The 27,344-nt window shown below is 52.6% G+C and overlaps 1 protein-coding gene across 1 annotated transcript; it reads right to left on the bottom strand.

Annotated features, from left to right (window-relative positions):
• Positions 1-1,717: 1,717 nt before the first annotated feature.
• Positions 1,718-26,632, bottom strand: EVPL (envoplakin). Its single transcript, XM_052808528.1, has 22 exons — positions 26,456-26,632; positions 20,105-20,204; positions 19,439-19,593; positions 18,682-18,805; positions 17,899-18,024; positions 17,545-17,583; positions 16,630-16,791; positions 15,908-16,015; positions 15,555-15,650; positions 14,956-15,081; positions 13,904-14,050; positions 13,604-13,758; positions 11,974-12,071; positions 10,944-11,125; positions 9,996-10,174; positions 9,415-9,553; positions 8,662-8,855; positions 7,971-8,121; positions 7,294-7,377; positions 7,098-7,208; positions 6,384-6,476; positions 1,718-5,540 (listed from the first exon to the last, which is right to left on the bottom strand). The coding sequence occupies exons 1-22, from the start codon at positions 26,527-26,529 to the stop codon at positions 2,091-2,093; spliced, it is 6,093 nt and encodes a 2,030-aa protein (XP_052664488.1). The 5' UTR covers positions 26,530-26,632; the 3' UTR covers positions 1,718-2,090.
• Positions 26,633-27,344: the final 712 nt, after the last annotated feature.

The following is a 27,344-nucleotide window of genomic DNA, read 5'->3' on the forward strand; positions in this document are numbered from 1 at the left end:
CTGCCCCATGGAGCTGGGTGAGGGGGAAGGCTGACAGCAAACTCACCTGTTGGGCAGAGCTGAGCTGCAGAAAAGGCAACAGCCCCATTGCTGACAGATCCTCCCTGCTTTCAGCCAGCCAAGGGGAGCAAAGGCAAAGCACAGCAAGGCTGCTCCCAGCAGCTTTGAAGAGCTGGGACCCAAGGGCTGCTGGGAACCGCACTGGTCCAAGGCTCATTGGTTGCACTGGGACATGATCCTCACCTGGCTGTGTTCCTGTGCTCCAAGGGCTGTTGGGCTTTCCCTGGCAGGAGGCCAGGTCAGAGTTTCTTTCCTGATGTATCCCCTGGTCCATCACAGCCCGGCTCTAGCCCTTGCTGCTGGTCCAGACCAGCCAGGAGGGAGATGCAGTGCCCCATGTGCTGGTAGTGCTTTACCAAGAGGAAACAGGCTGGGAACAGATGCTGCAGGGTGTCTGCAACAGTTTTCCCCCTTGTAAACCAACAGATTGAGCCATATTGATCATGGCAGCTGAGATGGCCACGGACACCAGCCATATGCCTCACAATAGACACAGACCCTGCAGAGCATGCGACAGAGCCTGGGCAGATCTTGGACTGGAAACTTGGCATTTCCATAGCTGGACTCAGATTGTTAATGCTGAGCACTACCTACCAGCAGGAAGGTAACAGGACCTGTGACTGTGCTGAGCTTGCCAGCATGGGAACAATTTCTTCTTGGAGCCCAGACTTCAAATCCCAGCTAGGCTATATGAAAATAGAGGCTATGCTGCTGCTCTGATGGGGGAAGGAGGGGGAGGAAAATTCTACCCTTATGGATTATTTTGGGTGTGTTGGAGTTCCCAAAACAGCATGAGCTAAAAGAGCCCTCGGAAGAGGGGGAAGAGCAGCTCATGTCAATAGAAAGTAATTTTTCTCACCCCACAAAGCCAGGGGACGCTCCACAGTGGGGTAGGTACTAGGGAAGAACACTTGGGAGATGAGACTTACTCATTTCAGCAAGAGCTGAGCAGTGGAAGTTACATAGAGGAGTGAAAGCTCACCTAAAGAAATAGCAAGTGCAGGTTTTCCAGTACTGCTGGGTGGATCCTGCAGCCAAGGCCAAGGGCTATAGAAAGCAGTCTCATGTCACCATTGACTGCAAGTATCATTAGTCTGCTACTGAAGGTCATCCCTTCCCTTGCAACACATCTGCCTCTGTACAGGTACAGGACAAGCCCCCAAGCTCATCTACTTCAACAGGGCTTAGTTTTGGTTGGGGCTTGGCTTCCTCTGCCAGCAGCTCAGTGAAGCGACCCAAGTCATTGTGCAGCCAAAACCATTACTGGTCTGCAGCCAGAGAGACACCAGGGATAGGCAGCTGGAGGGGGCAGGGGGGCTGCTTCACTTGGTAGCTGCCTGCACTTAGACTGGATCAAACATAACATGGAGCTGCACCCTTTGGCAACCAAGTCCCTCTATCAGAGATGTCCAAATGACGAGGGAGCAAAGTCCCCTTGTTTTTCAGTTTTAAAGACAAATACAACAAAATCTTTAAAAATATGGACTCACATGCAGAAAGAAATTTAGGGGGTTCAGTTCTGTGAGATCAGGGGGAACAAAAGTCTGCAAACCCTTTGTAGATTGGGCTGCAGGGCATAGGACTGCATGAGGGGAGGACTAGCCATGCCTTCAGCCACTTCACAGCCTCAGCCTGTAGAGACAACACAGGCACAGAGTCACACTTTCTATGTTTATTGCATGCAGAAGAATGACCCAACTGGAAAACACTCTGGCTCTCCCCCCCTTTCTGGGCATAACCACATCTAACCTACTGCCAGTGGAGTTCTTGCAATCGACCCCCCTTTGCTGTCACAGCAGCACCCGGGGGACCACAGGGACCCCTGTGTGTCAGGCCCTTACATGCTCACGATCACGCTTTCTTCCTCGCACAGCCAAGCTGCATTGGGAAGCAGATAGCCAAGATAGAAGAGTATGCAGCCCTAAATGCTAGATGCTCCATTCCTGTGATCGCTGCTGCCTCTGTGGGGAGAGGTGTTTTGAAGGGATGAACTCCTGAAGGAACCAGATCCAGTACATGCCTGAATCCATTCAATGCCTGAACCGTGAGAGCTTGGGGGAACGGCTCGCCTGGTGGTACCGCTGATACCCCTCCGATGTGGCTGGGAGCAGCAGGAGGCTGCTCAGCAAATCCTTCTGGCAGAGGGCCATGGCCTCCTTGTAATTTATCTTCTCTTTAGTGATAGGGTCAATGAGATCTTTCTCATAGTTGGACTCATCTTGGAGCCTATTGGCCAGGTCGCCTGTTATCATCCCTGTCTGGGCAGCTTCCAGCACAGGGATGCGACCAGTTTTCTTAGGATCGATGAGCCCTCCAGTTAGATGCTGGACCTCCAGGTAGGGGAAAGCGCTGTCCTTGGTCATCCATCCCTTCTGAACTGCTTCCCCCACAGACAGCCTTCGCTTGGTCACTGGGTCCTCTATCCCTGTGAAAGCTTTCTGGGCATTGAGCAGTCTCTGCATGTAGGTCCTGTCAATCAGCCCCCTCTCGATCGCCTTATGGACTGAGAACCGGTCCCGAGAAATTAGGTCTATGATGCCTCCTGTGGCAGCCTGGGCTTCCAGGAGCTTCTGAGCTGTCATGGGATCAAGCAGCTTCTTGGCAACAGCAGTCTTGATGTTGTACTTGGTGTCAGTGGTGGTGTCATACACCCCGGCGATGGGGGATGTGTCATCACAGAAGCCCTTCTGCGAGGCTGGGGGGAAGAAGCTTTGGGTTTGGGGGGTGGTAGGTGATGAGAGCGGGGATTTGGAGATGATGGAGCCAATAGAGAGGGACGGGGGAGGCTTGCTTTCCCCAGCCACCAGCAAGGCGAATTCAGAGATGGGAATCTTGCCATCCCGGTACAGCTGGTATTCTTCCTTTGTGATCCTCCTCAGCCTTAGCGCATCATCGATGGAGTACTGCTTCCCACTTTTCTTGTCAAGGAGAACTGAGACTTCCCCGTTTGGGCCCAAGGTGGTGACTTCCTCCCAGTCACACTCCAGCTCTTGCAGCTGGATGTACTGGCCTCTGTCTATGATACCTCTCTTATAGGCCTCATAAGGGGACATATCCTTCCCTGTCTCAGGGTCTAAGATAGAGATCTTGGTGGAGAGGTTTGTCTCTCTCATCTGGGTCTCATGATTGATTTCTTCCCGGTTGACCCTTGACTGGAGATCTCGAATGAACCTCTCTTTGTTGTAGATCTGGTCCTTCTCCCTAAGGATGTCTGCCTCCAGCAGGGAAAACTCATGTTCCAGCTGCTTCTTCTTCTGCCTGTCATTCTCAGTCCGTTGGTTGAGCAGTTTGGACTCCTCCCGAAGGAAGAGAACTTTCTGCTGCTTCTGCCTCTCCAGGTCCCGCAGTTCACTCTCCAAGTTGGCTCTCTCCTGGATGGCCAGGTTCCTGGCTTTCTGCAGCTCTGTCTCTTCACGAGCCCACGTCCTCTTCATGCCTTCAGCTCTCTCAATCTTCTCCCTGAGCCGCCGTACCTCCTCTTCTGCCTTTTGCTTGGCCCCTCTCTCCCTGTTCAGCAGCTCCCAGATGCGTGCACGTTCACTCTCCAGCGCTCTGTCCTTTTCCACTCGAATCACCTCCTTGTAGATGGTCTTCTCCTGGGATTTTGTTTTCTGCAGGACATCAACTTGCATCTGCAGGTTCTTGCATTCTCTCTGCAAGTTCAGCACCTCCATCTTCTCATGGTCCAGCTCCAAGCGCAGGTTGCTGGCAGACTGTTCGAGGACTGGATCCTTCTCCAACTTGACCACTTCTTCCATAATGATCTTTTCTTGCACAGGGGCTGGGCTCTCCTCCAGCTCCTTTATTCTCAATGTAATTTGTCTCATCTCCTTCTCCAGAGCAAGTCTCTTACTTCGATCCTCCTGAAAGTTGAGCAACTTCTCTTGCTCTTCCACCAGCGCACGAACCTGCTGCACGTCACGTTCCAGACGACGCCTGTTGCTCACCTCTTCGTCCAGACTCCGGCTCAGCCTGTTGTGCTCATCTCGGAGCTTTGGATCTTTTTGAGTCAGTATCACCTCTTGAACAACTACCTTTTCCTCTGGCTTTCGCCTCTCCAGTAGCATGTATTTATTCTGCAAGTCATAGATTGCATCCTCTGCAGCTCTCCTCTTTTGAGACATATTACGCACCTCTTGACGGAGACGGTCAGCTTCTTTTTCCAGGAGTGGATCATTCTCATATCGGATGACTTCCTTGTTGACCAGCTTAGTTTCCACCTTGGATCTCTCCCTCTTCCATTCATCCCTTTCACCCTGCAGCCTAATGAGCTGCTCTTGGGTCCTGCCGTTGGTGTTCACTAGTTCATTGAGCTGTTGTTTCAGCCTGTCAATTTCTCTGAGAATCTCTGGACTCTTCTCATGTTTCACCACCTCCTCTATAACCTCTTTAAGCTCCACCACTGGTTTCTGTGACCGGAGGACATTGAGCTCTGCTAAGGCCTCTTCCACTTCACTGTCAATCTTTGTCCTTTTCAGAGTAACTTCCTGCAGCTCCCTTTTCAGGTGTGCAATTTGTCGCTCCGTTTCAGGATCCACCAAGAAAATCTCATTGACCCTCTCTTTAACCTCTACCCTTGGTTTTTGCTTCTCTGCAATACTGTACTGGCTCTGCAGCTCTCCCAGCTCACCTGTAAGCATCAAGTTTTTGCTCCTTTCTTCCTCAATCAGAGTTTTAAGCTTGGAAGACTCTCGCAGTAACTCTGGGTCCTGCTCTACCTGCTTCACCTCCTTAACAATAATTTTGGGTTCTGCCGTTTCAATTAGTCTTTCCACCTCCTCAATCTTGTTCTTCACTTTCACTATCGCTTCTTCTGCTGACTTCCTCTTGAAGGATTCCTCATCGATTTGTAGCTGCAGGGTCCTAACAGACTTCACCATTTCTGGGTTTTTCTCCAGTTTGATCAGCTCCTTCACCACCACTTTCTCTCGGATATTGGGCTGCTTTCGCTCCAGCATGTGCAGCTCTCTCTTATGCTGCTCAAGTTCGGAAGCAGCAGCCAAGCTTTCCTCCTGGAGATGTTTGATCTCCTGACGAAGACTGGCTGCTTGGCTATCCAGGCTTGGATCTTTCTCAATTTTTGTGATCTCTTTGGTGAGGAGCTGGGCAGGTATGACCTTCTTCTCACTCTCCATCTGGGCAAGCTTCCGGCTCATCACTTCAATGTCTTCTTGGAGGCTCTGCCTCTTTTTGCCTTCCTCTTCAATCTGCTGTGCCATCTTAGACAGGTTGCTCTCCATCTGTGGGTCTCTGTAATATTCTATCACCTCCTTTTCTTCCACTCTTTCAATGGGCTTCTGAGTTTTCAACATTAGCAGCTTGTTTCTGTGTTCCTCCAGGTCCTCTTCAATCTTGGCCACTTTCCTCCTTTCCTCCTCCAGCTGTGATTTCAGCCCCTCAGATTCCCTGCTTGTTTTGGCTTTGTTTTCAGATTGCTGCGTTTGCTCATGTACAGCTTCAACAACTTCATGCACTTCCTTCTGCAAGGGAAAAACAAAAAAAGAAATTTAAAAAAAAAAGAAAAGGCAGCAAAACAAAGTTACTCTTTGAATCTGGTGCAGAGGTCTTTTCCATGACAAGGCATGGTAGGAGACAGAACTGGTACAGAATCCTCAGGGACCCTCCAAATAAGGCTGTTCGTAAATGGCAAATGAGGACATATTCCCATCATCTCAAGCAACTGACTTGGTGTGTCTTCCGCTTGTCACGGAGGTGCCGCAGCAGCCCACAAAGGTGCTTGGTGCTGCCTTGTTGAATCTGCAGTTGAGGGAGGGTAACATGGCCAGTCCCCACTGTGCAGCTGGTTCACGTCACAAAGTGCCCCAGTTTAATCTCTTGTCCTTCCTGAGCACACTGACAAGTTACGCAGACCAGAGACCTTTCCTACAGGTGAATCAAGCCCTAGAAAGGCATAGAAGTCCTATTGCTTTGAAGGGTTGCAAGAATGTTGTGAGCACCAAATTCCAGCCACATCCATGGACGAATCTGAAATTCTCAGTCTGTGAACGTTGATTAGATATAGCTGAGAACAGGACTTAAGAGTCCTAATCTCTTTTCCTAGCATAAACTACAGCTTCAGTAAAGAGTTGAGGGCCCACAGAGGTGATGAACGTCACAACCCAAGAACAGTGTCAGTGAAACTGTGGTTACTCGTGGTCTTTTCTCACAGAAGTTTCCATTCCTGTCCTTCCTCACACCTGGATGTGGAGATCCGGGGAGGGGTGGGGGATCCCAGGCTGAGCAGATTGCTGACAGCTTTGGAAAGATCATTTCAACCCCCAGTCTAGAGTACCCCAATCTTGCCATGAGCTGTTAGCTGGTACCTTCTCAACAATCTTCTTTGCGAACTCCAGCCGGCTGAGCTGCTGTTTATTTTCTGCTGCCAGCTCCATGTAGAGCTTGGTTACATCATTTTCCTGAAAAAGAAACAGCGGTGAAAGCCTTGTCCCCCTCACCTTGACACAGGTCTGTTGGATGGCATGCTCTCCCACCTCTCCTTTCACCTGGATGCACTTGGTGTACTGCACTATTCCAGGGATTAGTGTCTTCACATCTGACTTTCTAGAAACACACAGAGTCTAAGGACTCACATAGGAGATCCTGTCCCCTTTATCTGAATGCCTGTTAGATACCTGCTAGCCTACTCAGGGTCCAGACTTTGAAATTCACCTTGGGCCATACATGGATGTTGGCAAATAGCCCAAGGTGATACAGGAGAACTGAGGTGTAACTGGGAAGAGCACACAGGAGCTCTGGCTCAGTCTTGTCCCCACACACCTACCCTGTAGGCTTTATCTGCATACACAATATGGGAAGGAGGCATCATCAGCAATCTCAACCAAAGGTACCAGACACACCCCTAATTCTGGATCTCACATGCTGGCCCCATAGACAAAGAGATCCCTGATGACATTTGTCCTTGGGTTTAGGACCATGATCAACTGTGGCTGTAAGAGTGGATTAAGGCCTTGCAGAGGACATGGGGCTTGGGTAAGGAGCTAGACAACGGTTTCCATGCCTTCATCTTAACATTTTACCTGGGCCTGGATGCTTTCTTGTAGGGGGGTCACACGCAGCCTCTTTGCAGCAAAGTCAGTCAGGGTAGGGTCCAGAGAAGAGCTGTATTTGCCTGCTTGGAGTTCATAGTCCTGTTCAGAGCAGAAACAGAAGAATCAGTTGGGATCTCTTGGGTGAGATGCTAAGGGAGTGCTACATGGGAAAACCCAGCCATACATTGAGCGTGGACTGCACGTTCCGGGATAGTCTGACCACTGCGTTCTTCTCGGGCTCCTTGCTTTCGATCTCCTCCACCAGCCTCTGCAGGAGACACATGATGTTAAGAACAGGTTGGAATGCAGCAACCCAGTAATACTCTTGCAGCCAAGAGCAGTAGCTCAGCCTAGTACTGGAGGGAATGGTGCAAACAGGAAGAAGTTTAGGAAAAGTCTCCAGGGCTTTAGAGGATCTCAACAGCACTCTCACTTGCCCAGGAGCTGCCACACTGATTTATCATGTATGAGGTAAATACCAGCCCACACAGAGACCTCCACATCTCATCATTTGAGCTAGTCAGCTTAGGATCTGCTCAAGGAGAGAAAGATGCAGGACCCAGATGCAACATCTCAGCCCAAGGTGCAATCTTTCAGGATCTAGATGTGTCCTTTTCATGGAGAGGATATCAGCCTGGGGGTGACTAGCACAGATGAGGACACCAGCACTGTAGATGAACGCAGTGGGGCAAAATACATCATCTGTGGGCTGCAATCCATTGTCTCCTTGTTCTAGTTCATTCACTGTGACAGGTGGAGCACACAAGTAGGAGCTGGTTGGTACTATTTTGCATACTGTTTACAAGCACAGTCCCCCATCCCTGTAACGTTACAGGTTACAGCGCTTGTCCTGGAACACACCTTCTGTGCCTGCAGCTTGTAGTTGATCTGGCTTGGCCCATCAGTGGTCTTCACTTGGTGCTTGGGTACGTTGTTCATCCAGAACATCAGGTTCTCATTGGAGTTTTGGAACTGCTGGTAGGTGAGACTGATATTTCTGAGGGTCTTCTCTCTGCACAGCATGAAGGTGAACAGGAACATTAAGGGGAAGGGCAAAGATTCATGTGCAAGTTCCTAAAAAGACACTATGGTGAGAATGTCACCGCAACAAACACCAAGATAACAAAAACAAGGGGGTGACAACTGATCCCTGAGTGGGGAGCACAATTCTGTGCACATCAGGTTTGCTACCGCAGCATGAACACAGCTTGGGACATGAGAAGGAAAAAGGCAGGCAACCAGCAGCAATGCCTGTGAGAAGTGTTAAGCACCAGAGTCTCTCTGGGTAGGGTCAATGGGTCAGGCAGAGGCCAGCAGTCAGCTACTTAAGACTGCCTTCTCACAGCTATCTGGAAGGTCAAAGCCTGTGCTGTGCAGTGGAAGGTGGCAACTACACAGCAGGACAGACCTGGTCCCCAGTATTACAGCAGGGTGGTCAGGATCAGGGTCCTGCAATGAAGAACATACTCTTGGGACTCTGACAGACGCTGGTCCATGCTAGCTAAGAGAAAGCTATGACTACAGGCGCGGAGAAGACACCACAGCTCCTCACCGCTGATCCAGCTGGTCCGCAACGGCATGATAGCGGTCATTGAGGAGCTGCACCTCCCGCTTCTGCCGGGGCAGGTCAGGGCAGTACTCCTGGAAGTTGTTCTGCACAGCACTGCAGCTGTGCTCAGCATCCTTGAGCCCCCGGTTCAGCTTCAGCACACAGTCCTCTTGGGCCACCAGGTCCCGCTTCATCTTCTGCAAGGGAAAAAAGACACCTCCAGGTCTGTACCAGTCAATGAATCAACCAGAAATACCCTCCTTAACCATGCAGTACTTGGGGGCTAGTCAGGTTCTCAAAGATAGACGCGCAACGTGGAAGAGAGAGAACAGTGAGACTTAGTAAAGAAAGTGGGTTGAATGGTGCATGGAGCAGAAAGGAGAAGTTTTGAGGAAGGCAAAAAAAGGGTCAGCGTGAGTCAAGGGTGAGAGCTAATGATGGGGCAGGGAGATTGGCAGCAGGAAAGAACAGGGATGGGTGTGTGGCAGAGCAACAGAGTTTAGAACAGATGCTAAGAGGTTCATTGTATATTTTAAGGACCCCAAAGGTACCCTGGGAGGGACAGAGCTTTTTGCTAGCTAGTCAGTGCAGGTCAGCCTGCAACACTAACGTAAAGCCTTCAAAGAACAAGTCTTTAGAAAGGCTTAATCGCTGGTGCCTTGGAGTGCTCAAGTAAGCAAATTCCAGCTCTCCCCACCATTGCTACCTGAGCTCAGAGATCTCCCTTCCCTAGCAAAGAGCCTGATGTTCTCCTACCTGCAGATCGTTGGCCCGATTCTGCAGGGCATTGGGGGATGCAGGAATGATGCTATCCTGAGCCAGCTTGGCCTCAAATGTGCTGACGATCTTGTCTGTGTTCTCAATCTGAGTCTCCAGGTTCAGGGAAGCCTTAGCCCTGGGGAAGGGAAAAATGGCAGGACAAGGTTAGCTACAGAAGACCCCGTTTTTCTCCTTTTCTCTCTGATTTTGCATGTTTAAACTCATTTAACATCAGAGCTTCTGCAGCATGTCAGAGAACAAGCAATATGCACTCACAACCCTGTCATGCTGCCCAGAAGTTAGATATATTGCTTTTCACCACACACAGCAGAGCTGGAACACACATCCATTGTGGTGGACTTTCCACAGTGGGGGGATCTGACCACAGATTCCATACAGGAACTCCTTCAGAGGTACCTTTGATGATGGATGGGAGGTTTCCAGCCTGCACTGGGCTGGATGGACCTCAACCAACGCCCATACAGACTAAAAGCGTTTTCTCTCATGATTCTGTGTTGACACCTCTGTGCAAGGACTTCCTCCCCTCATCCCCATCAGGCCTTGCCATCATCACTCACTTCTCATTGTACAGGCTGGAAAGCATATTGACATCACTGTATTTGCTCCTGAGGGCATTCAACGTGACAGGGAGCTGGGAAGCCGAAGTGCTGGTGGGTTTCTTGGAAAGGTAGGTCTCGCACTCCTTCTGCAAGGCATCCTTGGCTGCCCCCAGGTTCTCAAGTTTCTTTGTTGTTTCCTGGCACAGCAGATGGGAGCAGAGTCACCCAACACAGTCATAACAGTGCTGTTGCAAAAAGTTATCTCCCTCAGGGGCAGATTTTGCTGTGGGGCTAAGGGTGCGGTAGCCCTCTCATAAGGTGTTGGCCCTTGGGGCACAGCCCTATCCAGACTGTGGCTGTCTGGCAATGGCAGGGTGTGGGAAAGAGACCCAAACAAAGGTGGAAGAAGCCTATCTGCCTGATCCCCTCCTTCTGCCAGGGCTGGATAAATACCCACAGATGAAGATATAACAAGCTGAATTACTACAGACCCAGACCTTATCCCAGAGGAAAGGAAGGGGTCTCCAGGGCACTGCCTCTTTTCCTGTCCCTTCACATCTACCAGTCTGTACTCCTCATCAGGTGAGCCAAAGCTGGTCATTGGATTAATTCCCTCTATCCTGTTGTCTTTTATGCTACAGACTTGAGAGTGAAGGGTGACAGCATCCTTATGACAAGGTTGAGGACTCCCCAAGACTGGCACCTGGTCCACAGCTCTGAAATGAATGGACCATCTTGCTGCAGACCTGAGCCAAGGGAAGAGCCTGCATTTCTCTAGGGTTTGGCTTAATCTGTCCCATTTCAAGGGCTCAAGCCAGCCTGAAACCCTTGCAAGCTGCAGCACAGGTTTCTCCTTCGAAGTACCAGCTGTCATCTCCTGTGTAATTCCTATGTCAGTTCTGTTTTGGGCCAAGGACACAATGCTACCAAACTCATCCTCTCCAACCCGCCCGCAGCAGCACCCACCTGCTGGTGTTTGATCCTCCTGGCAAGGTCATCCGTGGGGTCACTGTAGTTCACTGGAGATCTCACTCGGTTCAAGATCTCTTTCTCTACCTGAACCAGGTCCTTGCCAATGTGATCCAGGCTACTGAGAAGCTGGTCAGCTTGGGGATCATCCTGGACTACAGGGGAGCTCCTGGACAGAGCTGCAGTGAGACACAGCTTAGGTTAAGCCCCATTTCTCATCTGCCATCCCAGTCTTGGTGCACAGCCCTTTCCCCGAGCTCTCCCATATGTGGTCCCTAAAGCTCCAACTGCCTCTCGTGACAGCCCTGCCGCGAAGCTCTGCCCTTTGTGCTTTGCAGCTCTGAAGCATGCAGGCTTCTTCTGAGCATGGGGTTTTGATGCAACCATTAACAAGTCAGTTAACATTTCTAATCTGCAGAGCATCATGCACATGTGTGTGCCTACCCATGGCAAAGGCTTAGGAAAATGGTTTTAGCTTTGCCCCAGCCAGCCAGAGCTCAGGTCCAAAGGAAGGACAGAGACAGCCACATGTTGCCATGCAGACACATCCCTGCTCTGCTTTTCTGAGAGCTTTTGAACTGCCGCTGTGGGAGTAACACAGCTAGCCAGGGGTCGGGATTTAGCCATGGCTGCCTGCTTATTCCACAGCCCCCAGCTAGGGAAGAGAACTGCAAGGGACCCAGATACAAAGAAGGTTTAACTAAGGCTTCTGGATAGGCACATCCCCCTGCAACCCTAAATACCCTGCAACTGTTCATGGAGCTGGAGGTCAATCTCAGAGGTGTAAGAAGGGCAATGGATATTATAACTGAATTGCCCGAGAACACATGGTGAGTCCTTGGCAGCACTAGGAGTCAGGTTATCCCACCGGCTGCTCTTTTCCATAGAGCAGAAGGCATCCTCGCACTGACCCGCAGGTACCTCTGCCTGCCAGAGCGGGTGCTCTGCTTCCAGCCACATCTGGGAGCTCTGCAAGGGAGGTGCATGGGCTTGCTTTGGAGAGGGCTTGACTAACCAGCTGACGTACCCTGTTGGCTGGGTGGAACCTGCTCCTTCTGGCTGTGTCTCAGGGTGCTCTGAATTGCCGCTCGCTTCTGCTTCACCGTGTTCAGTTCCCCTTCCAGCCTGTGAGCAGAGAGGAGTATCATCAGCCAGCAGGATGGGAAATTGCTGCACTGAGCAAGTCATGACAGAGCCCAGCCTCTGAGCAGCTTCGTGCCTCTGCTGGGGAGGGTGTTCCCAAAGGCAGGGGAAGGCTGGGAGCTTGCAGCCTGTTGTAACTCAGAGATGTCCCTTAGGAAAGGGGACAGCAGCAAAAGCAGCCAGTTGATTTGAGCAGCTGATTTCTCCCAAGGGAACCAGTGTTTCCAACTCTCAGCAGAAGCTATTAAAGCTGGAAATTTATTTCATATCACTTGCAGTGCTTTGCAGCTTCACAGGAAGCAAGTACAAGTAGCTGCTTCTGTGGCTGTTGCACTAGAAATGCCAAGTCTCATTTGTAAGGATGGTTCCCTTCTAACAAAACTAGAGCTAGGATCAGCAGGAGCCAGAAGGACCAAAAAAATCTCCGGGTGAGAGAAGACTGATGGAACCAGGAAGAGGGGCCTTTGAAGGACCAGGCTAGTTCACATCCCTGCTATGGCTGCTCCAACTAAACACCGTGCTCTAAAACCAGCAGGTTCCAGCTTGCTGGCTGTTGTCAGACGAGGGCTGTCCCTGTGTGGGACCAGGACATAGCTCCACGCAGAGGGACTGAATGGTGGAACAGGCTGGGAAATAAAACAAAGACAAATATTTCGCCTGTAGGAAGGGAAGCAAACACCAGGAAATGAAACAAGCTGTCAGATGTGGCCTGAAAAGGGCGAGAGTTTTCCGGGCAACACCTGCAGAGCTGTTATCCAGGAGGATGTTGCAAACTTTTGCTTTTCTGTTTTAAAACACACATGAAACCCATAAATCCAAAGGATTCAGTAGTCTGGGACATGTGAAGAGGGGTATGCACTCAGGAAGAGCAGCACAATGAAGTAATCACACCTGTGTGACTGGAGACCCAAGCTCCCATCACAACAGGCATGCCCAAGTAACTCTGAATCTGGGCTGTGGGCCTTTCCACAGCACTTGAGCAGCACCTATTTATCCAAGCACTCAGGGACATGATTAAAAAGGTAATGCTGAAGCTCCCTGCACCACAACCCCATCCTGTGGGAACCACAGAAGCTGAATGAGCAAGCAACCAGGCAGTAGACTACACTGTGGTTCAAGAAACATTTCTCAGTCTCCAGCTGGGGCTGGCTGAGAAGAGATGCCACAGATAACTCTGTCCTGTTTGGCAAGTCCCAAGCTCCAGGCTGATTCTGCAATGAATTTAGTCAAACCTATGCGAGTCACATGTTTGGGTGAAGAAATCAAGCCTGACTGCCAGAAAACTCTTTGACAGCAAGGTCCATGCAGCATGCAGTGCTGTCGAGGAATGGCAGGAACCTAGACGAGATACTTGGGTGCAGAGAACAATCCCTCTCTGGGAGGGATTTTGTACTAGACAGTCAAGAGGTCTGTTCCCAGCTGCTATTTCTCTGCAGTTGAGGCAGTCAGGCTGGCTATGACCTAAGAGCAGGTCTGAACATCTCTCTGGGTCAGGGTCTCCCCTGCAGACTCACCTATTGACCTTGTCTATAGACTCGGGGTCTGGTGGAGGGATGGAGAAGCAAGCAGAAGGTGCCTCCTGGACCACACCAGTGCTGCTCTGCACCACCCACATCTCCGGGTTGCTGTTGTCCTTCAGAGTGTACTTGTCACCTCTGGTCAGCTGCACCTGGGACAAAGACACAAAACCCAGTGAAAGGCTTGGCTTCCTGGCACTAGGCCAGTTCTGCCCATCATGGAGCCAAGATCTAGAGCAACCAAATAAGAATCCAGTTGCCTGCCTCTTCTGAGGGTACTGTTAGTCAAGCCCTCACCTCCCCAGCATCCCAGTCACAGAGGGTCTCCAAGGTAAGGGTCTGAGAGGGACACATCCTGCGCAGTTTCAGTGGGCTGATCTCTTTGCTCCTTCTCTTCAGGTCAGTGATGCTCTTCTCTGCCTGCTTCACCACCTTCTCTTCATTCTAGCCAAAACAGGGAAGACAAGTGGTTGTGACCAGGCTTGGATGAGAAGGAAGGGGAGAGTCACACTACAGTAGGTATGCTGGGGCCAGTTGTCCATCCTTGTGTGGTCACTGCTGGGGTGGAGTCAGGAGTTTTGCCATTCTTGACCCTTCCATGTCCCTTCCTCCCCTTTTCATTATCAATGCTCTCCTTGGTTTCCCTCGCTCACAGCAGATCTGCCCTTGAAGGCACAGCCTGAGTTAACCTTAGGTGATCCCACACTGTCATATTAAATCTCCTGGAGAAGTTTTTCTTCTCAGAAATGGAACAGAGACCTGCCAAGAGGTGGCTGCATTCCAGTGTCAGAAGGTGCCAAGATCCCAGCACCTCTTGGGGGCAAAATGTGTTGCATGCATGGGAAGATACCGTGTTGAATGTGTCCCCTCCCTCTCTCCCAGGTAAACGTTCCTTTCCTATCTGCATCTCACCCCCGAGGTCAGATTTCTTTATTCCCTCCCGTGCCTTTGGCTCATGAGAGTGCTGAGGAGATGGAAGGACCTTTCTCCACTGCCCTGATGCCAGCAGCTCACACTCTCTGCGGGCCCTCTAATCCAAGTGTCTCAAGTTTAGGACAACGCGCAGCTCCTCCCTGTGATTCTCCTTTACTCTGATGGTGACCTGGGGCCTGGCTGTGTGTCACTGATGGAGATAAGTGTCTTCCCAGGGGTCAGTGCCCCACAGCAGCAGTGTCCAGAGCACAGTATTGCCATGGGCTTCCCCCTCCATAGCACAGAGTTGGGATGAGCTGTCCGGGTAGGATTATTTACCCACCTCTTCCCCTTCCCCACTGTTATTTACTGGGGAGGTTGTAACATTTGGTCTGCCCCTTAGGTCTGGCTAGTGCCACCAGCCCTGAAGACCTCACCTCCAGCTGAAGCAGCAGATCTGACACCACCCCAGGGCTGTCTTTGTTGAACTTGCTGTATTTGGTGTCCAGGTCAGAGTTCATCTCCTTGAGAGAGCGGCTCACAGCCTCAGCATCATCCTGGAACTGGAGGGGTGGGTAGGAAAACAGTCACAGAGATGGGAGGACATTACTATCTCCAAGTCCAGTGGGGTGTCTCAGTTCCCAGTGTCTCTCCCACACCCTGTCTGGGGCTCACAAGGCCCTACAGACCACCCTCAGAGTGCATCCTTGGACAAGGATCCTCCATTGCCTGAGCCACAGGCAAATAATCCCAATCAACAGACAAGTCCCAAGTGATGACAGCGAACAAACCCGCCCCTACCCCTCTTCTCCAAGCCAGCACACTAATGCAACAGGGCTGATGAGACAAGCTGGGAGCCAGTCCTTCACTGTAGCACTAAAGGACTGTGTTTTGAGGGGTGTTTCCCCAAAATACCCTGACTAGGTGCAAGCAAAGGATCTCCCATCCTCGTCCTTTTGCTGTCTCTCTTCCCAGACTGCCCACTCAGGCCTGACCCTGCAGCCCTATGACCCATGCTCTCCTCATTACTTTTTACCTTCTTATAGCTCTCCACGCTTTTCAGTTGACTTTCCTGGCAAATACAGAGATTCAGAAAATTCTGCCACTCGTTCTTCAAGGCTTCCTGGTGAGCCTGTGGTGGGACAAAGCACAACTCAGTGGGCTCCAGCTAGTCCTACCTCCTCCACCACTGGTCTCCTTTCTCCAGAAGTCCCAGAGATCAGACTAAGAGTAAAGACTGCTGTTGAGCAGAGAAAAAGCTATGCCCAGGCATTGCCTGATGCTGAGCCTGAGCAAGGACACTGCTCGACAAGGACCTGGCTCATACAGTGCAGCCACCATTTCTCAAGGGGTCTCAGCTCCAGCGGAGGAGACCCCCCCTTTGCCTACCTGGATAGGCTTGACAGCTGGGTGCTTTAGCTCAATCATCCTATCCCCATCATCCTGAAGATTGTTCACAAACTCCTCCTGGCTGAGCAGTTCATTGGCCTTGAAATCCTGAAGGGGAAGAGAAACTTCATGGACGTGGGAGCATGCAGGGAGCAGAGAGTGGTCTCCTGGGGCACCAAACCCCACGTAGCAGAGAAAAGGCTCCCAAAGCGTAGACATCCTTGTTTGTTTGTTTGTTTTTAAAAAGAGAAGGGGCTAGGCAAAGGTAAAACAAATTAGACACGCTTGGGCCTCAGAAAGCATCAGGGCATTCATTCAAAGAGCATTTTCCTAAGCAATTATCCCTCTCTTTCCTGGTCCCAGCATATAGCAGTCACTGGGTGTTGTACTTTGGACGTTGAGGCTGACATGACGCTGAGCCTTCCCCTCCCCTCTGACCATGGACAGCCTCATCAACAGCTCTCTAATGTATGATCCCACATGCCAGCTCAGGGAACAGGAGGGTACACACAGAGTGGCTCATCCTTAACTCCAGCATGCACCCAGAGCGTCTCTTCTGCCTCTGTTTCTGTGCCCAGCACTATAAGGCTGCCCTGGGAAAGCACCAGGCTCAGGGCTGGTGGTCGATGTCCAGGAGGCTGGGATCCACTCTGCAAATCTCGCACGTTGGGCTTGGCCAGCCTGCGACAGCCAGGACATGCTACCATCCCCCAAGAGCTCACCTCGTACTCCCGACGCACGCTCTGGACGTCCATCATTTGGTCACTCCAGTCCCGCTTCAGGATCCTGGTCTGCTGGTCCGTCAGGTAGCCCAGCTCCTTGGTGCAGCCCTGGAGATGGTTGTACAGGCTGCCCAGGCTCTGCCCTCGCCAGACGGAGGCTTTCTGCCCATGCACACAGGAGAGAAACGGTGTTGGTGCTCAGGCTGAGGATCCCCTTTCCTGTCCTCCTCCTCCTTCCCAGGACCCCATTCGCATTGCACATCCACCAGGAGATTCCCAGAGACCTTGGTGAGACATCTGCCGCCCGCTCGCTCTTATCTGATGGGGCTGCCGTTCCCTTTCCCTCCTTCACAGACAGGATATGTTTGTCTAACCAGAATCTCAGGTGTGGGCTGGTGCCTCGGGCAGTCTGAGAGCTGGCCCAGCTCTGCTATATTTCTCACAAATGCCATTCTTCAGCATTAACTTTTATGGGCCCAGCTGGCTAAACCCAGGACCTTCCTAGCCACCTCCTTTGCTCTGGCTGCTCATTTCCTCTCTGGAGCCCTTGTTAGGGAGCAGTGCAAGCCTCAACATTTGCAATCCTGATTTGGAACAGTGTGTGGGCTGGGACAGGGATTCCTGCTGCCACATCTGTAACCCTGCGCTCACAGACACATAGGCAACTCCAGATCAACAATCCATGAAGAGGAGAGACACAGATCTCACCCCCAGCATTGCCCTGAGGGCAGTGAGCGTGGTCTCAATTTACACCCATTCCAAGGTGGGGAGGAAATGAGGAAAGATGAGGGACACAACTTCACTGTGCAGGACCAAAGGTAGCTCCTGCCCTGAGCTGGCCATTCCCTGTCCATCAGGGATGGTGTTACTCTGCTCTATGACCCCATCTGTCCAGAAAACCACCAAGAAGCTTACCAGCAAGTCCTTGTACTGGCTTTTTAAGTCTGCCACATCCTGGGTTACAACACGGCCAAGACCAAGGGAAAAAAAACAAAAAAACAAACAGAAAAAATCCGTTACCAAAACATGTGGTAGATGCCGATGAGCTGATTTAAGGAAGGTGGCTTTAGAAACCATTCAGGAACCACCTCTGTGGCCCTTGCATGGCTTGATCTGTCCAAGCTCATGTCTCCCCACGCCCTCTGCAGAACAAGGGTGGATATTCACCATGCAGAGAAGCAGATGGGACATGCAGCCAGACAGCGAGCAGACCCCGCAGGATCCTGAGTGAAGCCGACAGGAACAAGCAAGGGATGGAGGGTGCCTTACCCCAGAGTGGAGGTTCTTGATCTGGAGGCCATAAGCTTCAATCTCCTTCTGGAAGATGTTGTGCTCAGCTATTTGCTTTTCCAGCTCTGACATGCCAGGGCCGTACTGTCCTGCATTGACTTGTTTCTGTGCAAAAGGAGTTAGGCAGAGACTAAAGCAAAAGACTTTATTTCAGTGAGAAACCCCAGTTGTACTGGCAGGGTATGAAAAGATCTGAGATCTGATGCCAGTCCAGGAAGAAAGGAAGGGATCTTGTTGTTTACTGTGAGTGCTGTTGGTTGCCATTCCCCCAGGCATACACAGGGGCCAAGATGATAACCAGGCCATAAAACCCTGGTGTACCAACCTAAGCTGAACCGGCCACCCTTCCTATGGTGATATGCAGTGGATGGGAACAGTTACCATCTAACTTCCAAGGGAATCCAAGTTGACTCCAAACTGGGCACTGCACATACCCAAGACCTTGCAGCATGAAACCCTAGGATGTAAGGTTGTAAAGTCCTTGAAGACATCACCTTCTCCATCCTTTCATCCCACAGCAGGGCATCTCTACCTAATCCCCCTCCGATAGCTCTTAATCTGAAGGGGTCAATCAAGAGGGTCCTCCAGAGGATTTTAAGAGGTGAGAGGAGAGTCCTCCTCCTACTCAGAGTTACTTCCACCACCCCCAAGGTCCCTGCATGATGCTGAGCACACGATGGCTGGCAGAGACCTACAGGCAATAGCGGACATTATCTGCCCTTCTAGGTGTTGGGAGATACATCTAAAACCAGCTGCTGTTACCATCTTTTGGTCCAGGATCCTGGCCCAGTCTACCCTGGGCCCCACATCAGGGATGTTGAGTTGTTCATAGAGGGCTCGGTACTCTGCACACAGCTGCGTCATGCGGTCGTGGAGCTGCTGGATGCTGCCAAGGAGAAAAGGCATATGTGTCTCTGTCAGTTTGGAGGGGGGAGAACCAAAGTGGGGTTTGTGGAGCCTAGATTTCACTTTAAGACCCAGGCTACTTTGTTGTCCCTTTGTGACACTGGCCTCCCTCAGCAGTGGAGGCACTTGTCCTGGTGCTCTCCGTCTCCAGGCATGTCTCAGGAATTACAACCCAGGAGAAAGCTGCAAGGAGATCAGGGCTGTCCCCTCCCAGCTAGGAAACAACTCTTCCCTCCTGATTTCCACACAGAAGGGCTGGAGAGCAAAGGGGAGCAAAGCACCAGAGGCCAATTGAAGTAGTTCTCCCATTCAGACACCCAACTCTGCTTGCCTGAATGAAAGGCATTCATTTTAGGAAAGGCAGAGGAAAAGGGGATTTGCCCTGGGAGTGGGGCCACATTTTAGCTCTGCATTTTTACAAGAACTCCCAAATAAGACTGGGCAATCACTCTGGCAGCAACCCTGCACACCACTATCTTTACAATATGCTGGCAGAAGCTCTGAAAGGGTGAAATTCTACCTCTCATGGCAGCAACTGGAGCTCGGTCTAGATCTTAGGGGGGTTGCCAATTGCTTGGTGCCCCCACCACACTAGTCCTCCCACTGTACTTACTCTTTCTCTATCTCAGTAGCCTGAGGGTGTTTCAGCTTCTTGGCACGGTCCACATCCAGAAAGAGGTCCTTCAGCAGAGTCTCTGCTTCCTTCAGATTCCTGGCATTCTCTGGCTGGAACTCGAAAGCCTTGTTCTTCTGGTGATTGCTGGCATCCTGGAGACAAGGGAAGACAGAGAAAAAAAGCCTGGTTGGACCACACAGACCTCACAACATTCTCCTTGGCCACCTCAGAGGGCCTGGATGCTCAACACACTGACGACAGAAGAACCCTGGTGCAAGGGTACAGCTGGGGAGCATATGCCCCACCAAGCTGCCTGCTTCAGCATCTCTCCCACCCAGGGGACCAGTGTGGGTCAGGCTGGCTGCCTGCCTCTGTGATTGCTGGGAGGCACAGGACTGTGCTGCTGTAGGTGAGACAGCCTTGGCTGTGCGAAGCATGAGGCACTGAGCAGAAAGCATGGAGGTTGGAATTTGGGAGGCCCTGGTATGCAGCCCCAGGGGCTGGGAGGCTCTGCGGGGTGCTCTGTTCCTCCCCAGCCTTGAGTCAGCTCCCAAACCTGCACCGGCAAGCTGATGCAGAGAGCAGACACCTGACCTGTTATCCTAGACACTGCATTTCTAGGCAAAGCCTTTCACCTTCCCACCACCCTCTGCCACAATTCACCTGCTTGAGTCTGGACTGTGTCTCCAGGATGTCCTTCTCAACCTGGTCAGCATTCGTCTGCATGCGCGAGATGAGCACAGCCAGCTCATTTGTTGAGGACCTGAGAGAGGGAACAGCAAAGCAGATGGGTGGGTGAAGGCAGTTCTCACCCTCTTCGTCACTGCCCAGGACCCGACACAGGTGTGGTTCTTCAGGCCTTTCCCCCATGTCCTCCTGGTCTCCAAAGAAAGAGTCTAAGCTGTGGCCAAGGGCACAGATGCACACAAGCGGTCGATGCCTGGCTGTTGCTTTCCGCCAAGTGAAGGTAAGAGGTGGTGTGTTGAGGGAGAGTGGGAGGTGGCTTTTTGTGCACCATGCAGCTCATCTGAGCAACTCCTTGCCGCAGGACACTGCAGATGCTCAGAAGTTCACGTGGATTCAAAAAGCATTGGAGGAACCAAAAAAAAAAAAAGAAGAAAAAAAAAATCGCTCTAGGGCTCCCAAATGCACCGAAACCACATCTGGTTTGGGAAGACCCAAAGCCACAGACAGTTGGAGGCCAGGAGAACACGCTGCAGAAGCAGCACAACATGCTTGCCCTGTTTGGAGGCACTTCCCTGGGTGTCTGCCCTTGGCTGCTGATAGAGGTGGGCGAGATGGCTTTTCACCTAACCCAGAACTGCCATTCTGTGGTCTTGTTTCATGCAAAGTTCTCTGCAGTTCAGCCCACTGAGATACTGGAGGGCCCAGTGCCACCCCAGGACTGGGCTGCAGTGGACAAGGACTTGCTACGTGGACTACAAGCCTCTCTGGGCACTATGTAGGCTGTTGCAGTCATGCTACTTTCAGGGCTTGGGGACAAATTTCTCAAGACCATAGCACAACTACCAGTCCTCCTCACCCCAGTGAAGATTCACTGAAGGTCCCCATCAGACCATTCGCTATTGTGTCTCACCTCGTTGCCATCACACAGCTGTCGGATACCATCACAGCCCTTATTCCAGCACTGCTACTGTGAATGAGTGCCAAGAGCCCTGCCGAAACAGCTGGATCCAGAGCCTGCAGCAAGGCATGGGATGGTTCCCAAACCTCCCTGCGGACAAGGAAGCATAAGCCTTGGTATTACCTTTGTCCTTGTGTCCTGTTGTTTCTAATAGCACCTGCCCTTGAGGACAGTGCCGGCCCTACCCTCCAGGCAGGGAGAGTGCAGCGCTGCCAGAATGTGGGCAAGCAGAGGCAGGAGGGTGTGGACCGATAGTATCATCCAGGGACTCGAGCCCTTGGATGGCTGCTGATGGGACAAAGTTCAGCAGAGACTCAGCTTGGTTGTGTGCCAACTCTGGGGTCTGAGACCAGAAGGAAAGAGTTTGAGCAGTGACAATGGGACATTGCACGGGGGTCAGTAGAAGGGGGGGACACTTCTTCAGGGCTGGTTGGTACCTCTTTGGTGGAGAAGAAGGTAGGAGAAAGGTGATGTCCTGCAGCAGAGCCACCCACATCTGCTCTCCAGCCATGTGGTTTCCTTCCTAGCCCCTGACTACAGCAAAGTACAGGGGGAAGTGGTTCCCTTAATGGCTCTGTCATTGCTCCAGCTCCTCATCATGGCTCCAGCTATTCCACAGTTCACACCAAAGGCTAGAGCAGATGCTGGGATGTTCATTTATTACAGCCCCAAGTGACTGTAAAGTGCCAGTGAGTGTTACGGTCACCCCAAGCCAAGCACTCAGATGCCACAGACGGAGCTCATGTTTCAAGTCAGCTCAGTCCCCACTGACTGCAGCCGAGCCCGTGTAACTCCGGAGAAGGCGCAGCCCCAGTGCTCCTGCTCACAGCATCCTCCTGTCCCCTTTCTCCAGCTCCTCCCTTGTTTTTGATTTCCCAAGAGGATGGTGTGGGCCTGCGACGTAGAACCTCTCAGCTCCCTCGGGGGCTTTGGGTTGGCAGCATCTCCTGGCCATGCCTCAGCTTCCCTGCCTGCAAAATGCATGTCAGCAAAGTAAACAGGGGACTGCTGCGCTCTGGCAGTGCCCTCTTCTACAAGGTCTAGTTCCAGGGATTATGGAGCCAAAGAGCCCAAGCAGGGCATTCCTCCTCATCATCAAAGCATCACTGCCTGCTACAACCTGTCTTTTATATCCTGTTAAACATCCCTCCTACCCCATCTGTGCCCCATGGATGCCTTTCCTGGGGTAAGCCGCAGTCCTCAGGCAGATGAACAGTGGCCCCAAGTCCCAGCACAACGGGGTGGACGGCAGCAGCGCAGAGTCACGACTCGGTCCCCGTGAGCCTGAGCGGGCACAGCAGGCTGGAAGCTCTAGGAAGTCCCCCCTCCCCAGGAGGTTACACAATCTCCAACTCATCCCCCGACACGCCTGGAATGAGGTGGTGTCCCATGAGCAAATACTTGAGCACCACCCAGATTTCCTGCCCGGGCTCTCTGCGTAGGGAGGAGAGAGTGAGTCACGGGCTGGCCGCCATCCCAGGGGATGGACGCCTCTCCCCATGTGCCGGGGGGAGTCCATCCACCCTGAGAGGTCTGGCTGAATTCAGTTCCTGCCTGGGAAGAGTGTGAATGGGGTGTCCAGTTTGAGCCCCGTTGTGATGTGACTGGGGATACCTTTGTGCCGCTCCAAGAGGGGAGAAGTGAGGATCCATCCTTCCCAGGGAGGGTAGATCGCCAATAAAAACTTGCTTATTTCTGGTGGCACCCCCTTCCTGGCTGAAGGAAACACAGGGACACCCCATCTCTTGGTTCACGAGGCTGGACACACATATCAGTTTTGTTTAGGTCAAGCCAAAACAAAACTATGGACCGAAGAGACCTCAGCAACCTCCTGGTCACGGGGACTCAGCCTTGCCCATCCCCAGGCTGCACGGCCTTCGCACTGCACCGAGCACCTGACGTTAGAAACAAGGGTGCTGTTGCAAACAACCCGATCTTCAGGGAAGAACTGATGCTTCCTGGAAAACATCGTCTCTGGAGCAAAGGGGGTCTCTCCTGGAGTGGAGAGTCAGGATGTCTCCATGTCAGCCAAGGGAGGAAGCCTGGCAGAGGAGGAGACTGAGACCTTGTAGCCAGCAGCCACGCTGGAAGTGGCTCTCCAGCCCTGCAAGCAGCCGAACCACTTCAGAGTCCGCAAAGGAGTAGTCTGGATGCTTGACGAGCACTGAAGCCAGGTAGGGGATATCCTGGCAGGAGAGGGGTGTCTACAGGGGCCAGAGTAAGGCCTGATACACAAGCAGAGAAGCCATCTGTCCTCAGCTGAGCCTTCCACCCTCAGTCAAGGTGGGACCGATGCTGAGGAACTCGCTTGGTCCACGCACGCTTGGAGAAGTGCCCAAACCACCACAGACCCTCCCATCCCAACCACGGACTGTGCCAAGAGGAGCATGAGCTTCTCCCGTCCGTGCCAACACCCATCCACGCAGCCTGCCGTGACACGGATGCATCACGGTCCTCCCTCAGGGCTGTCCCTCCTGCCCCTGGGCAGAAGCCCTCCCTCAACAAGAGCTGACCGCAGCGCGGCCCCACGTTTCAGGGTGAACGTGCCGACACTTGGGCTGCAGAGAGACAGCCTGGCATCGGGTGGGATACGAGGAGCCACGAGCTTGTCCTGTGCTCACACTGGGCATCCCTCAGCCTCCCGGGGCTCGGGTCCGATTCTGCGCACAGTGGGTGCATACAGCCACAGCCCCGGACTGGCTAAGATGGCTGAGGGCAAGGCTCGGCAGAGCTCGTCCTGCTCAAGAGCCAGGGCAGGCCTCCTCCCTGGGCTATCTCATGCCTAGAAGAGGCAGAGCACTATTATTACCATCATTATTAATTGGTTCATTTCTCATACCACTTTCTGCCTCCTAGACAGTCCAACTGCATGCAAGGGACAGTGTCTCTTAGCAGGAGCAGGACTGTCCCCCGCTCCTGGTCACTCCTGGCAGAGCACTTTTGGGCAGGACCACAGCACCCACCCACTTCAGTCCCTGGCCCCCTCTGTCCCTTCCTTCCAGGGGACTTTGCTTTATGGCCACAAGGCAGACCCCAAAGCTGGGTCTGTTCTCCCCAACACGCGGAAGACCTCGAACACTCTGATCTGCCAGCCCAAGCTGCTCACAGCGGACCACCAACAACCCCCTGCCAGTGCTGGGTTAGTCCCCTGAGCCCATGCCTGTCCCCCCAGGGCCACGCTGCTCTAGACTGATCGGGGAGAAGCAGGAGGAGGCAGTGGCAGAAGCAGCAATCCCAGGAGACGATTAAACCAGGAGATGATTTGCCATCTACCTCCAAAACCACCCACAGCCTTTGTCAAGATCACACCCGGGCAGCCAGTCCAGCCAGATCCGATTCAATTCCACCTCCTCATGAGTTTTCCCTTCCAGCCCCACAATGTGCCTCCTCCTAGACCAGGGCACAGCGAGGATGCTCCTCAGGGACAAACCTGCGCTTGCTACTGCCTCCCTGGGATGCATCCACCACACGGACACAGCAAAGGGCCCTGCGAGCTGCGATGCTCAACACTATGGTCCCAAGGACCAAGGTGACGTACGTCTCTAGGGGTCTGTGCCAGCAGTGGTACCCGCTAGTTGTGAACACCCAGAGGCGGGGAACCTCAAGTGCTGCTGAGGTTCTGGCCTTAGGGCCACCAACAGCAGCTATGGGCAACCAACATTTTCTCGGGGCCATCTGCAGAGAGTGTGCTGACGGCTGCTCCTGCAACAACTCATTCACCTTCATTTTCTCAGCTAATATGGGTGCTGACCAAGCCCCGGGCCATGGCTGAACAAATTAGCCTTTGTCTGATGGTTGGTGCCTCCTAAAACAAGCACAACTAGCTCAGTAATTGCCACACTTCTGGCTCTAGCCTCCATCCTGCACAGGGAAGCGGTGTGAGGTCTCGCCAGGATGCAACTCCAGTTATCCCGAGAGGCTTACGCCGGGGGAGAACCTAGTCCAGACCCTCCTGCAGTGCTGCAGCGAGCTGTTCCAGGAAGCCTCATGAGAAATCCCCAGCCCAGGTTTGGAAGCTGGAGAGGCAGATGGATTGCATTAGCAAGACTAAAAATCAGAGGCTGACACAGCTCCAGGGGGTTCTGGGGAGGTGTCTCACTGCAGTCAGGTCCCGACAAAGACTTAGTGTTCAGAGAGCCCCCAAACCTGTCTTTGAGATGAGTTTGTGAGTGCTCAGCTCCACTGAAGCAGAAGCTCCCTATGGGAGGGGGCCAGCTCCCCACATCCACACAGGGAAGCCACAGCCTTTGTGGGGGCCACCTTCTCACCAGGTCCCGCTGCCCTGCCCAGCAGCACTGGGCCATCACCCTCCACAGTGGCTGTTTGCTAACATTGGGCTTGGCCCCCATAAACGACGCAGCGGAATGCCAGCACCGTGTTGCGTCCGCCCAGGCGTCTGTACACACACCACCCCAGGCTGCTGGTGGTGGTGGTCCCAAAAGATGGGGCCAGCACTCCTTTCTCCCTGCAGGTCGTCTCCTCCTTAGAACAAACCCCTTTGCAATTTCCTCAGCCTCTAACCCTGGCTGGGGACAGGGATTCCCACAGAATCAGTCCTCTAACACTACGAAATGCAAAATTGCTGAGGAAGGTGGAAAATAACCCTGAGTTAGCAACTGCAGCTGAAGGGAGGGATGAGCGCTCTCTCTGCTCTCTCTGGAGCACCCCCTCCCAGAGGACACCCTGGCTCCTAGGGAAGCATCCTGGTCCCATCACACATCTTGCTCCCCAGAGCTTAAGGAGTCTCTTCAGAGGGGACGTGGCTGTCAGATCCTTTTGGTGCTGCCTCAGACAGGCCTGAAAGAGGCAACCTCAGCTATTCAACCTGCAGAGACCCAGCCCGTCACCAGGATGGATTAGAGCAGTTACCAGCAAACCCTCTCCTTACCCATCTTAACCACCTGAGCAGCACCAAACTGAGCATCCTTCTCCAGGGATCCCAGGTCCCAGGGCAGCATCACACCAACTTCACACAACCAGCGAGTCCTGGGATCTCAAATCCAGGCTGGTATCTGCTTCACCATCAAGCAGGTCTTGCTCCACCCAAGCAAAGAGGCTGCATTTATTCTCCCTACTCCTACCTGCCCAAAAGGGGCTTTGCACCTCCCTGCTCAATTAACACAGCTCTGAGCACTTCAGGCACTGCACATCCCAAGGGCTGCACAGATACTTCTGGGTTGGAGCACAAAGCCCAGGACAACAGCTAGGGCAGCACATCTTGGCATCAGCTCCCAGCAAACCTCAACTTTCTGGCTGCTCCACAAAGAGGGATAGTTTTTAGGGTGGCTTAGGAAACATTGAGTGCTCTTCCCTTATCTTCCCCCAGGGTCCACAGGACAGCATAGAGAGAGGAGAGGAGTCGCACTTACTTGCTAGGCTTGACAGGGGAACCTCTGTTGGGGGAACTTCTGCTCGGGGAGCCTTTGCCCACCCCCTTGAACATGTTGGCGAGGTCCTAGCTGGTCTCCCAGAGTCTGCAAAGTCGTCGTGGGTGCTGGCTCCCTGCTCTGGTCTGTTGGGATGGAATGACAAGACTCAGCGAGGGAAGGTTGGCGGCACGCTAAAGAGCAGTTTCTGGGAGGCTCCTCCCCGAACGCAGGTGAGCAGCAGCAGAGATGGAGGCACATATGAAAAAATGACTTGAAAAACCAGTTTGGGGTGGAAAGAGCAGAGCCCCAGAGGGAGAATGGGAGACCTCGCCCTGGCTTGGAGAGTGTTTTGGCACACACAGCCACAACTGTGCAGCAGTTTCCCAACGGAGTGGCAGAGAGCATAGCCTTTGCAGGGAGGAAAAGTCTGCAAACGCGACTTCGAGGGAGTACACTGCAACTACGGAAACACACTTTAAAGCAACTTCTTGCATTAGCTGTTTAAAATGCTAGAGAAGCAGCAGAAGCCCTACAGCCCCAAGAGTTTTCCAAGGCAGCAGCAGCAGTTTGGGAACCACCAATTCCCAAAACTTGATGTTATTTTGCAGTTCAGTAAGCTTTTGGCCCAGACTTAGCACAAGGTGGCCCTAGGTCCCAGCAAAACACTGAGGGCTCATGGCAGAACGAAGGTCAGCAGCTCCAGCGCAGCATCACAGGAGCCTCAGTCAGAGGGATTCAGGCTCTGGGACAAACTCGGGTAGCAAAGCCTCCGAGACCTGGGTCTGAGGCTCTACCTAGACACCCTGTCTATGCGAGATCTTAAAGCAGGCTTTGCCTCTGGGCAGCTCTTTCCCCTGTGGAGCAAAGGTTCAGAGTCCCATCTGGTTCC

Source organism: Harpia harpyja, chromosome 14 (genome assembly GCF_026419915.1).
Source record: "Harpia harpyja isolate bHarHar1 chromosome 14, bHarHar1 primary haplotype, whole genome shotgun sequence".
In the NCBI taxonomy this organism is placed as follows: domain Eukaryota; kingdom Metazoa; phylum Chordata; class Aves; order Accipitriformes; family Accipitridae; genus Harpia; species Harpia harpyja.

What these genes read in the sequence shown, in the direction of transcription:
- EVPL (XM_052808528.1), bottom strand. Translation starts at nt 26,529, where the DNA reads ATGTTCAAGGGGGTGGGCAAAGGCTCCCCGAGCAGAAGTTCCCCCAAC. An exon ending in GCCAGTACAAGGACTTGCTG is followed by an intron (nt 16,792 to 17,544) that starts GTAAGCTTCTTG and finishes GTGCATGGGCAG; the next exon opens with AAAGCCTCCGTCTGGCGAGG. An exon ending in GTGACTGGGATGCTGGGGAG is followed by an intron (nt 13,759 to 13,903) that starts GTGAGGGCTTGA and finishes TCTTTGTCCCAG; the next exon opens with GTGCAGCTGACCAGAGGTGA.